At 38.7% G+C, this 13,488-nt stretch overlaps 1 protein-coding gene across 3 annotated transcripts in view; it reads left to right on the top strand.

Moving 5' to 3' along the window:
* Positions 1–13,488, top strand: part of Fer (FER tyrosine kinase) — a 328,203-nt gene that overhangs the window by 63,539 nt on the left and 251,176 nt on the right. For all 3 annotated transcript variants that reach the window (XM_075952223.1, XM_075952224.1, XM_075952225.1), the window contains 3 exons: positions 10,490–10,673; positions 12,130–12,267; positions 12,869–12,988. In XM_075952223.1, coding sequence (XP_075808338.1) covers positions 10,490–10,673; positions 12,130–12,267; positions 12,869–12,988 — 442 coding nt within the window. The remainder of the gene's footprint in view (positions 1–10,489; positions 10,674–12,129; positions 12,268–12,868; positions 12,989–13,488) is intronic.

Raw genomic sequence — 13,488 nt, 5'->3', positions numbered from 1 at the left:
TTGTTTTTGTTAATGCTTGCCTTACAGAAATTCATAGGTGATTCTTTTTGAGCCTGGTAAAACACTATAGTAGCAAGCCAATGAGAATTTCTGAAGTCAATGCTTTTAATTGCCTCCCTCCCTTCGTCCTCCCTCTGTCTCTCCATTTCCCGCCTCTATTCCTCCTTCCCTTCCTCCTTTCCTCTGTCCCCCAATCCCTCCCTCTGTCCCTCTCTCCCCTTTTCTCCATCTTCCCCTTTTCTTCCTTTCTCTCTTTGTTGTGCTGTAGATAGAACCTGGAGTAAGTGCTTTACCACTCCTGAGTGAGCCCCTAAACCCTGAGAAACTCTCAAAGACACACATTTACTCAGTCTAAGTTTATGATGGAAGACTAGTTGAAACCAGGACCGTGTGATTTCAGTTTCTGCAAACTTGTTAGTTTTTCTTTTTCCAATGACTAGCAAGAGTTCATAAAACGTTATTAGTGAAAATGGAAGACAAAAGCACTTTACCCTAACTTTTAGATGGTTAGTAACCCACACGTTCTTCTCTCATTTGTATTGAGAGTTGTCTATTTGTTCTCAAATATTTTGAACCCACTGTTTTTCCCATATGTTCATGCTATGGAAATATACATCAATTTCACCTGTATTTTTATGTTTAGACACTTAAAATTCTAGATGTAGCATACTTTAAAAACTAGTTAAAAAGGGGTTTTAAAATTTTATATTATGTGTATGAGTGTTTTGCCTATGTATAGGTATGTATACCATATGTGTGTCTGGTGACAGGGTTCAGAAGAGGGCATTGGATTCCCTGCGACGAGAGTTAGGGGTGGTTGTGAGCCACCATATGTGTGTGTTGGGAACCCAACCTGAGTTTCTTTGAAAGAGAAACAAATTCTTTTAACCCCTGAGCCATCTCTCCAATCCCTAAAAAATTGTTATAAGAATAAATGTCATTGGCCGGTGGTGGTGGCACATGCCTTTAATCCCAGCACTCAGGAGGCAGAGGCAAGTGGATATCTGTGAGTTCGAGGCCAGCCTAGTCTCCAAGCTCAGGACAGGCTCCAAAGCTATACAGAGAAACCCTGTCTCAAAAAAAAAAAAACCCCAAAAAACAAAAAACAAAAAAAAACCCAACCTCTCTCACAAAATAATAAATGTCATGAATTCTAATTTCACAAAATTTAGGTATTGCCATATTGAAGCAGATGGTATTAAATAAAGTGAACTTAAATATGGTTTTGTTGGAAGTTTTATAGTTTACTTGAGGATATAATGAAGAAACGAGAAAAGATATTTAAACAAATTGCTTACTAATTATGTATTTGGTTGCAGCCTCCCGAATTGACTGGTGGCTAGAATGACTCGAGTTGTATATTTACCCAGCTAAAAGTAGTCACGCTCGTGTAGCCTCCTCTTGCGTGAGTGTAAGCATGAACGCTTCTGCTTCATCTCCCGTCCGCATCAAGGAAAGGACGCAGAATTAGGTCACACCAGCCCAGTAGCGTCAGTTTAGGAAGGCCAGGAGGATCTTATCACTCTCTTTTATTATGAGGGGGGAAACAGCCCCCCTTGCTCCCCATTATCTGTTCTCTTTGAGGGATGATAGCGTGCTCAGGATTGGCACGCCCATGGTCATCCGTATCCTATGCAGACCAAATAAGAGGCACCTGTTGCTGGAACTGGAGGCAGTAGCTTCAGATCTCATTCAAAAGGAAATTTTTCTGTAATTGGGAAGTACATTTTCTTAAATTGCCTCTTCATGCATTATGAATAGTTCTGTAATATTTTATAGCCAATTAAAATTGATTAGATCTTTGAGTTATTTCTTTAGAATACTTTAATCATGAAAACCAGTTTGGAATGAGTCCAGCTTTGAGACAGATGGTTAAATTTGTGTTTAAATAATCTAAACTTTAAGAAAATGAGCAAGACTTTGTAAAGTCTCTTATTTGATTTCATCAAAGAATTCACTAAATAGACAGCCATCATTTGATTACAGCATTTATATATTAGAGTCATGTATGAGTGATAGATGGAAGTCTTCTAGAAAATATTCTGGAATTCTAATTTGTATCATCTTGACTCTCCTGATGTCTGAAATGCATTTTGGATATGTTATTTGCTATAGTTCAAATTATGGGTGCCCTCTGAAATGTCCTCTAGAGTCTTAAGGTTCGGCTGCCAGTCATTAGGCTTTGGGAAGTTATTGGATCCTGAGGACTGTGACCTCATCAGTGCACTAATTCATTGATGGATTCCTAGTTCAGCTCCCATTGGGAGGAAGTTGGTCCCAGTGAAGTTGGAATGTGTACATGGGGACTGTCCCCGGCTCCTCTTCCCCCTCTTGCTCCCTCTTCATGGTGTCCTTTCCCCCAAGACCACAAACAATGGGACAAGCTAAGCACAGAACAAAACTGTGAGACAGAAGCATCCTTTCTGCTATGAAGTTGAATTTCATCCCAGGGGAAAGCCAGACTGACTCTTCCTGATCCCCACTTTTGTTAAAAGCCTGAAAGTGGGAGCTTTTAAAATCCTACTCATCAGTAGATGGCACATCAGACGCTCACTCATGGCCTGAGCTTTCCACCGCGGGAAGTTTAACATGACTGGAACCTCACAAGGTAAAGAGAGCAGACACTCTTAGTAACCCGATCTGCATTGCGCTAGAGCTGTGCAGACATGCAGTGACTGCTAAGATAGACCCCTTAAAGGCCGAGATAGAAGTGCTGTGTGCTTTATTTATGCTTTCTATATGACGTGAAATGCAGTCATTTGTTCCTGCCTTCTTTTGTATATCTGAGTGACACACAGGAAAATAGTAAGAGAAGTTACTTCCTTTAACTCATTTTTGTCTACATTTGTGAAGCTATTTAGATATGTTAGTTTTTGGACTTGAGTTATGAGAGAGAGAGAGAGGGAGAGAAAGAGCATCAGAAGCTAATATTAGATAGTATACACTAAACAGCAGATGGCAAATTGTAATATTCCTTTAATTATAAAGTTAAAAATCCATTTAGATTTACATTTAATTTTTAGAAAGAGCTTTTAAATTCATGCATTAAGAACAGTCTCTTTGGACTAGAAATATGGCTCTATACATAAGAACTTAAGAATGTAAGTTCAGATCCGAGCATCTGCGTAAGAAACTGAGTATTGCTACTGACTTACAAGCTAGCACTGGTGGGGCAGAGGCAGGAGCATACTGCGGCTTGGTGGTCAGCCAGACTGTCTAAGAACAGTGACCTCCAGGTTTAATGAGGAAGAAGATGGAAAGTAATAAGGAGAACAACACATGTCTTATTTTGGCCTCCACACACATACACATGGGAACAAATACACCCACAAGGGCACAACAATTACACATGGGAACACACACATGCACACTTGCATACACCGTCATAAATTGTATGTTCATACACATACACAGTAGAACTATTTATTCATTTCTTCCTGTTTGCTAGGTACTGGATTTTGAAGTCTCCATGAGACTTAGATTTTCAAGCAGAACACAGGTAATTAGCAGGTATCTGAAGCATATTAAATAGGGGCTGGAGAAATGTCTCAGCAACGACGAACATTTGCTGCTCCAGTAGCGCAGCCAGGTTCTGTTTCCAGCACCCACATAACTATTTACAACTGTCTGTTAACTCCAGTTTCAGATCTAGCACCCTCTTCTGGCCTCTGTGGGCAATTGGGATGTACACAGTGCACACACGTACACAGTACACACACGTACACACAGGAAAACACTCATATATGTTGAATGAAAAATCTCTTAAAAATTAAATAATGATTAGTATGGTGGGGAAAGATGAAACATAGATAGGAGTTTGAGGGGTAAGACCATTAGGTAAGTCTTATGGAAAAGTAACCATTTAATAAGAGGTAAAGGCAGTAAGGGAACCCACCAAGTGTTGTTCTAGACGAAGAGGACTCTAGGTAGAGGGGCTAGCCTACTCATATTTAATTGCACTGACTGCTGAAGAAAGACATGGATTGATGAGAAGAGCAGGTGGCATGAGAGCTGTGGGGTATTTCAGGCCATAACAGCTAAATACTCTGGTTCTTCCTCTAAGTGAATGCCATGCTGTTGGGAGACTGAGCAGGGAAGTAATGCGAACCAGCGTGTTAACAAGATCGTTCTGGTAGACTTATAGGAACCTGCCTGTGCGCACACATACAGGGGTCTTGTGAGATCAGAAGAGAATATCAGATCCTCTGGAACTGGAGTTCCAGGCAGTTGTGAACCACCAAGTGAGTGCTGACGACCAAATTGAGGTCCTCCAGAGAGCAGTTCTTAACTGCTGGACCATCTCTTTGGCTCTGACAGTTCATTCTTGTTATTTATGGTAGTTATATTTTGTGAAGTCACTGAAAACATTGAACTAGTTAATGAGTTGTTAGGGGAGGAAAAGGTTTAATTTATACAAGCAAGATCACATTTTCCATAACCTGGGAATATATATCTTTATTATATGTGTAGCATGACACCTTGTTTAGTGTATAGTTATCATCATTACAACTAGTAGCACTATAATTTGTGATTAAACAGAGATTATCCAATATGAGTGTTTTCTCCATCGAGCACATTACAGCCTTGATGACAGGAGCAGTAGACAGCAGATTATACAGTAATGTGAAGAGGATTAATAATAACGAAGAGATGGAAAACCAAGTGGGTAAGAATTGGATGTGTAAACTCAGGCAGCGCTTCCATTTCCAGCTGCCTAGTCCCAAATAATCACACAGAAACTTATATTTGTACCCTTTCAGCAGGTCCAGTTATTCCAGGGTCTGAAGAGGCACTACTTGAAAGAACATGGGTGAGAGAGAGGAACGAGACCAAGCAAGATCTGTTGTCAAAGTCTTAGTTTATTAGCGTAATGGTTGCGGCTTTTATAGCCCTTGGATGAGGAATTTGGTTTGGGGTGGGGGGTTTTGCCAGGGTAGCAAAGATCAGTAGTCAGCACACCTGGTCAACACAGCTCTCAAGGTGATTGGGATATGGGGGCTCTCTGCAAACATTCTTAGGACAATGGTCCCTGCTATCAAGATAGTTGGGATGTGAGGCAGGTTCCATCAGCAAACAGCTCTCAAGGTAGTGGGGCTTTCTGCAAACATTCTTAGGACAATGATCCCTGCTATCATCTTTGGGACAAGGGTTCCTGACATATATTAATTACAAACTGTTTGGCCTATAACTCAAACTATTACTAATTAGCTTTTACATCTTAAATTTACCCATTTCTGTTAATCTCTATTTTACCACGATGCTCATGACTTGTTATCTTATTTTCTGTTTGTCCCACTTGTTTGACAGACATCTCTCCTGACTTCGCCCTCCTCATCTGAGTTCTCAGTTTGATTGTTCCACCTAACCTTATTCTGCCTGAATATTGGTCAAACAGCTTTTGTTGTTATCCAGTGAGAGGAATACATATTCACAGCATCCAGAAAGTTCCTCCCATAGCAGATGTGTGACACCATATTAACATGGCAAAGTTAATTACAAAGTGATTACAAAGGGAAATAAAACCCTAACTTTACTGAGGGGAAAGAAGCATGTGCCACCTTAATCCTCACAGTAACTGTAATAACTTCAAAGAAAACAAGTTTATTGAGCTCATGGTCCTGGAGTTTCCTGCCCAACATCAGATATCACCATTGCTTTGGGTGGCTCATGGTAGAACAAACTGCTGACATCATGAGCTCAGAAGGAGAGAAAGGATAAAAGACTGGATGCTACAGAGCAGGTGCCACTGTCTCAGCCAGAACACATCGGGGACCAAAGCTTTAGCACATGAACCCTCATGGGCTGGTCATTCAAGGTACATTTTAGTACTTGGATAAGGGAGAGGGACATGTCTCTCTTCTTTAACTTAAATGCTGAGCATTGCCATCTGGGCTTGTAGGACAGCACAGCCATTTTCAATATAAGATGACAAAATGCTTATAATTATTCAAATCAAAGCAGATAAAGTAGCACATAGTTGCTTTGTTTGGGAAAGTCATCACTTCTTACTTATTATCAGGGAGTTTGTACCATACTATTCAAGAAATGGTAATCAATTCAGAAGTTTATAGTACCAGTGCTTGACTTTCTAGATGAGCTTAATGAGTAGTGTAGCTTGTCTCTCATAAATGTCAGCCTTACATAATTGAGTTTTTCCAGCTTCATAATACTGTTTATGGCATGACATGTTGTATACACACTCTGTTATTACAAAACATTAGACAGATTCATCAACAAGTAGTGGTGAAAGAATTATAATTCAATCTCTCTGTGAATTTCATTACATGGAGGAGGAAAAATTGGATGTTTTCCTCCCTGTTAATTGACACATAGAATAATTCCTCTGTTGCTTCAGCGCCTCTCATCAGTTCAGGAAACACGCACAACAACAGAGGCCTGTGAACAACAGCTTGTTCACCTGTGCGCTTCAGATCACCTTTAATCTTGTGTGTGATTAATTTTAAACTATCTTAGAAAGTATGCCAGTGATCTAGCTAGAAACGCGTCAGGTGGTGCTTCTGTTTAAACAATAATTCTGTTAAGTGAAAGAATTAACAATTTTTAATCTTGTCTTTGTTCAGTTTTAGGTATAGTACATATTAGTGGTCTTTACTGTGATATTTCATGCATATTTATCACTGTACTTTGCTCTTGCTCTCCCTGCCCACTCCCCCCATTTCCTCTGCCTCCCTTCTACTGTTGTTCATCTTCCCTAATAATCCTCCTTTCTTCCGTGTTGCACAAATCTCCTTACCCTGTCTAGTGCCCATGTTGTGTTCTATATACTATAGATTTGGGGTTTACTTACATGGTTTTGGTGTGACTGTAGATATTTATTTGTAAAACACATCTATAAAAGTGCCATAGAGAAGCAGGTCTTCAGAAGTCTGTACCTGTAGGGGAGGGTGTAGTAGATGGCCTGGTAGTCATGTGTCTGCCACAAGCATGCTTTACAACCAGAGGGAGTCGTGTGGGTAGAGGCAGTGCACTTTCTGCCCAGAACCCTTCTAGACTATAGCTTCAAATACTGTTTTAGACCTCAAGGTGTTATTGAAGAATTCTTATGTTAATGTAATGGATTATTAATGCCTTCAAAGGCAGCTTATTTTTTAAGTTTTATTCATGACTGTCAGTAAGAAGTTGGTAACTAAGATTTTGACCATAATGTTCCTATTTAGGTTGTTGCTGATATAATACACCTAAATCAGAAAAAAGAAGCAGCTGTGAAATTAAGTTTGCTTTTATTTTGTATTATTAACACTTTGTGAGTGAGTGCTGTGTATTTATTGAGTCATTCTACACCAGATAGAATATCAGATGTGTAGTGTGCAGTTTAAAATCTGTGAAAATAAGGAAACAGATGGATGGTTTAAATGTCGCAGTGAAAATGTATGTGTGGAGATATGACTTCTGAAGTTAGGAAAAAATTAAGCATGAATTAGGAATTCTAGAGTTAAAGTAAAAAAAAAAGTCCCACACAATAATTCAGAAATGGGGACAGTAAGTGTGGAATTAGTTGGGTTCACTCATCAGGACTTTTAAAGTACAAATAAGTGTCAGATTATACCACAATACTCAGATACTCTTAATCGGTAACTGTTGTGTTCTTATGAACATGTAGACTGTGGAAGGGATCTTTTGGCTTAAACTATTCTAGATAATTGTACATAGTCCCGTGAATTGTGTTGTCAGAATTAAATTGTTTAATTTCAAGTATCAAGCTAGCAAACCAACATAAACATTGAAGTGGGCACAGGAAGAATAGCAGCCCTGTAACCTGTGCGGCAGGTGCCAGTGCATTACACGCTCACCCAGGCGGTAGTGCCACGTAGCTTCTAGCCAAGACTGGGCAGGTGGAGGTCTTGGGCTTTGACTGTTCACTCCTGTGCGTGGGAGGAACAAGCAGTCATTGTTTAGAGGAAGTTCCAGGGCAATTGATTGACCTAGGACTTTCAGTGAACTTTATTTCTGCAAGAAGGATGCTAATTCTAGTATTCATGGGTAGAAATACTGTATATATGCTATTCTCAGTTATTCTGTGAGAGAATAAATTCATTGGGATGTTAAAAATTATTTACAATTAAATTTGAAATGATTTGATTGCAAGTAATAAGATCATTCCAAGGACATACTCTGGAGTTAAAACTTCTTTTAAGGATTTAGTATAACTGAGGTAAAATGTTCATTGGATTATGATAAACATTCTTCAAATCTAAATTTTAAATAGGATGGAATTAAAAACAAAACAAAAAACAAAGAACAAAGGTAACTGGATAGGAATAAGAGTTTTTTTATATTAAGTTATAGTGTTTTTAATCTGTATGAGTACCATACTGATTCATGACATAAAATGTCTTATCTTATTGCAGTCAAATAATATAAAAATTCTATTCTTTTGCAGTTTAATTTTTTATTAGAATTGAATTACTCTTTTCTGCCACCCCCAACTCAGAGAAATACAGCACTAGGGTTAACATTTTGTAAAATAATTTATGCAGTTATTGAAATTCTTCCGCATCAGATCTAGCTATTGGTGGGGCTGGACTTCCTTTGTAAAATAATTCTGCTCATCTTTTTAAGAGAGGTCTGTAGTGGTTTTGGTATTTGGGCAATTCAGATTTGTGGGTCATAGAAGCATACTAATCTAAAGGAAGGGTGGTTTCCTTTGTATTTTTAGTAGATATTTAGACATTTAATATATTCTTTGACTAATTGATACATGTGTATGAAGTGTCTTGAACACATCCACTCTCTTAACACATTCAACTCTCCCGCAGCCCACCAACACATTGCCATCCTGCCTTTTCTGTTTTTCTTTTTCTTTGAGATCACAACCCATTGAGTATAGTGTGATGCCCACATACACTAATGCCCTTATACACATAGGTGTGGAATTAACCACTGGGGCGTGGGCAAGGTCTTAGTGCAACATGCTCAAGAAGAAGTGACTTCTTCCCACAGCGGCCTCAGCTGCCAAAGGGTCCTCACTGTGGGCGGGGCCTCAGGACTGCCTCCCCAGACTGGATTTTTAACTTGTCTGGATTTTGTGCAGGAAGCCATAGCTGCTGTGGCTCCTGTGTGGACAGCCTTGTTGTGATCGAAGGCAGCGTTTCACAGTGCTTCTGCCCATCCTTTGGCCCTTATGTTCTTCCATCTTATGTTCCTGTCCTCATAGTTAGAGGGGGTGCGAGAGATGCAAGGGATTGCACTTCTCACTGCATCCTCTCTTCCTGGGAATAGCGGTAGGAGCCGTGTCCAAGTCTCTGCAAAAACCTCACCCTTTGCTTTTTTCAATGGGACTGGAGAGATTCTCAAACAGGTGATAACAGCAGGTAATTACTGAGAACCTTAACAGATTAGCAGCAAAGAAAAGCTTCTCTTAGTAAAAATCTTGCTATGGGGCTGCAGAGAGGTCAGTGGTTAATAGAAGAGCACTTGCTGCTCTTCTGGAGGACCAGAGCTCTGCTCCCAGCGCCCACAGCATGTGGCTCACCCCACATTCAGGATCTGACGTCCTTCTCTGGCCTCCATGAGCACCCCCCAGACATGGCAGTCACACAGACACACAGATACACACACACACACAACTTAAAAGACAATGTAAGGTCTCTTTCTAGGGTAGGATTTTATTTGAAGAATTTCCTTTGAAGAAGGGAAGAAATTAATAAATATTTTAAAAAATCTTTAATTTAAATTGATGTCATATTTACTCAATTTGTACCAAAAATCTGTGACTTGCTTAAAATTGTATTAATGGATATATTCATTTACTTATGTTGGCAATATATAAATATTTTAAGTAATTTCTATAATAAAGAACCACAAAAGTTTGTGATTCATGACATTTATCAGTATTTTCCAGTTATCTCCCACATTATATGTCTCTGCTTAATTGCCAAGTTGTCCTACCTCTGAAGAGTCTGTCTTCATTTTCCTGAACTTGACTTTCTCTCTGCCTACCTCTTCCACATTGTTTATTCTTTCCAAGTCGTCTTCAGTTTACCATGCTCTTCATGAAGGACTCCTTCAAACCTGGATCCCTAACCTCCGACACAGAAGTGTCCAGTTGATAATATTCACCATGAGGGAGGCTGTATTGTTTGTTATCTTTGTTTTCTCTACAAGCCTCCTCAGAGCATTCTTGTCTATAGATTATTAGACACAGCTTTCAGTTTTGACATCTGCATGTTTTCCTGTGTACATATTCTCATGTGACCTGATATGTGAGCAGCTGTCCCCACGTGCTGTGAGTGCCTTTGAAAAGGAGGGTCGGATCTCTGTATTGGTGTGTGCTGACTTTGACTGAGCATGGGTTGCACAGGAACTCTGTGCCGAGTACTGACAAGCAGTCCTTGGCAGAGCAGCTCTCTTCACACAGTACATAGTCAGCACAGTTGGTTTTTTATTAAATGTGGGAAATAACAGCTTTCTGGATTGCACACAGTGAAGATAATGCTTATCTCTTTGCTGTCTTCAATGTTTTCCTCAGGGAAGGAGACAGAAAAGGCCAAGGAGCGCTATGACAAAGCCACGATGAAGCTCCACATGCTGCACAATCAGTATGTGCTGGCCCTGAAGGGCGCCCAGCTCCATCAGAGTCAGTACTATGACACCACACTTCCTCTGCTGCTGGACTCTGTGCAGAAGATGCAAGAAGAAATGATAAAGGCACTGTAAGATACATTTCCTGTTTATCATGCGTCCCTTCCAAATAAGAGTCAGCGTTTCTCCCACGCTTTAGAAACTTATAATTATGCAGCCCCTGGACACCTCAGACCCATGTAACTTTGTTTTGCGTTTTACTTGTGTTCCTTCGCTTATACACATGACCTGGCATGCCTGAAGGATAGACCTCAATATATTTTATTTGTCATTACTTTGCTGTTCCAGTTAGCTGTGTGTTTAAATGAAAAATGGTGTGTGCAGTGAATACCTGCTTGGGAATGTATATGTGGGCCAAGTTTCCTCCCTTTTAAGGACTCACTAGTGCACCGCAGTTAATAGGTCACATGCACATATGTACTGTCCTGTATATAGGACCAGAAGATGATGGCCCATATTTAATGGACGTTTCTTCCTTTATTTCCTGGTTGAGAATTTTGCAAACCTTTAGATTCAGTTTTCTTTCACTGAAAATATATGTGGGAATTTTTTTATGATTCAATTTAAATGTTTTTGTCCCTAACACTATTTTTCTATTGAAACGAAGCAGTTAGTTGGGTATGGTCATGCAGAACCTTAGTCCCAGCTGTCAGAGACGTTTGTCAGCACAGATCTCTGTGAGTTTTGAAGCCAGCCTGGTCTACATAGTGAGCTCAGCTCCTATCTATCCAGGGATACACACACACACACACACACACACACACACACACACACACACACACACACACACACCCTGTCTTAAAAAACAACCAACCAAAGAAACAAAATAAACTTAATTGAGGTAACATACAGGGGGAGCTTATAAGTAATGATTTTGATTCATAAGTAATTATTTTAGAAAACAGACAAATCCTGTGTTTTGTTTATTTGGGTATATGCAGAATGGGTTTATTTGCCATACTTGCTTTGGTATAATAACCAGTATTTATAAAGCACAACCCTTAAAAGTAGGGATCTGGGCTGTGTGACAGAATTCTTTTCCTTTCTCTTTAATTAGAACAAGCTAATAACCTTGATGAAACTTTTGCTGCAGATTGGAGGTCAGGAGAAGAGACAGAAGCCACCAAAGTTGAACTAAGATACATCTATTTGCTTATCTATCTTACTTATATATATCTATACATCCCCAGGTCTAAGAGGGGAATGAGACATTTGAGGAGTGTCTTACAGAGAATCCAGTGTTTTATAAGAATATTGAAGAATAGAAAGTTATTAGTACTGGCTGTCCCTGCCTTTTGGACATATCAAATACATACTGGAATTGGAAATGGTGTGTTCACATTGTGGCACCGTTACATAGTCCCTTCATGTTCCATGTGTGTGAAATAAGGTGGTGCACAAAACCACCACTCAGAAGACAACGATATTGTGTTTCCTATATTTATCGTTCTTATGTTTATTGTTCTTTCTGGGTCTGTGTTTCTCTTGACGAAATATTAAAATGTATAATTTTATTTTTGCTTTCAGAAAAGGTATATTTGATGAATATAGCCAGATAACCAGTCTTGTTACAGAGGAAATAGTGAATGTTCATAAAGAGATTCAGATGTCCGTCGAACAGATAGACCCTAGCACAGAATATAATAATTTTATAGATGTTCACAGGTATGGTAGTTTCATTCTTTTAAGCTGTTTATGAAGATAACATTTTTCATAATTGAATATTTAATGAACTTAAGAAATAATATTATTAGAGCAGTTTATTTTATATGAATTTACTTTTATTTTTAAAAGACTTAAAGTTTTATTTTTTTACTTTTATTTTTAAAGTCTTAAAGTTGGTAACTAATTTATAAAATTATATTTAAGGCTTTGAATTGATATGCCATTATTTAAATCCATATTTAACTTATGAAATTGTATTTTCTTGACATTTACATAATAAATAACAGTATGAGCTTATATGTATATTAATTTTACTGAGGCATCAGTTACTTTCCCTTGCATGCAACTTGTTTTATACTTTAAAAAAATTGTTATGGGGATAAACTGACTTAATGTGTATGTATATTCTACAAATGAAGAAATTAAGACTCAGGTTACATGACTAGATAATTAATGCCTAGGGTTTTCTCTAAGTTATACTATTTGGTTACTTTGTTAGCATAATTTAGAATAATATTAAATATTTTGCTTTTGGTATGCACTGAGATAGATTATGATTGTATATTAATATTGATTAGACTTATTTGGCATACTTTACTAGAACAACAGCTGCTAAAGAACAAGAAATCGAATTTGATACTTCCTTATTAGAAGAAAATGAAAACCTCCAGGCAAATGAGATCATGTGGAATAATTTAACTGCAGACAGTTTGCAAGTGATGTGAGTACTTAGAAAATCTAACTGTGTAAGGTGGGTGTTACCACTGCCTTAGAGCTACTGTATCTCAGCAGCTTTAGTCCCCAGTGTTCAGGGATTAAAGCTTGAGCGTGCTCCCTCATTGTTCTGGGCCTCACTGTCTTGAGTCTCTCACTGAACTGGAAGCTTGCTTGTCAGTCTCTGCTTGCTGGGCATCAGCATTGGACTTCCTTGTCTGTGCCTCTCAGTGCTGTGAATATAGGGTGTACCATCATGTGGGCTTCTCTGTGGGGCGCTTGACATGGAACATGGGTCTTTTTGTATACCACACAGCACTCAGCCAGCTAAGCCCCAGATGACGTATTTTGGGAAACATTATTTTTCCTCATTGTTATCACTAATTTTAGTAGTTTTAAAAATCTGAATTTCATTGTGATGTTGCATTAATTTTCCACTGGTTGCCAGTATACTAGAATGATGCTTTATTCTTTTAAAATTTTATAAATACTTTTATTTTATTCTCA

Source organism: Microtus pennsylvanicus, chromosome 17 (genome assembly GCF_037038515.1).
Source record: "Microtus pennsylvanicus isolate mMicPen1 chromosome 17, mMicPen1.hap1, whole genome shotgun sequence".
Taxonomy (NCBI): domain Eukaryota; kingdom Metazoa; phylum Chordata; class Mammalia; order Rodentia; family Cricetidae; genus Microtus; species Microtus pennsylvanicus.
Note: the sequence above shows the minus strand (reverse complement) of the source record. Positions and strands in the feature narration are given on the sequence as shown.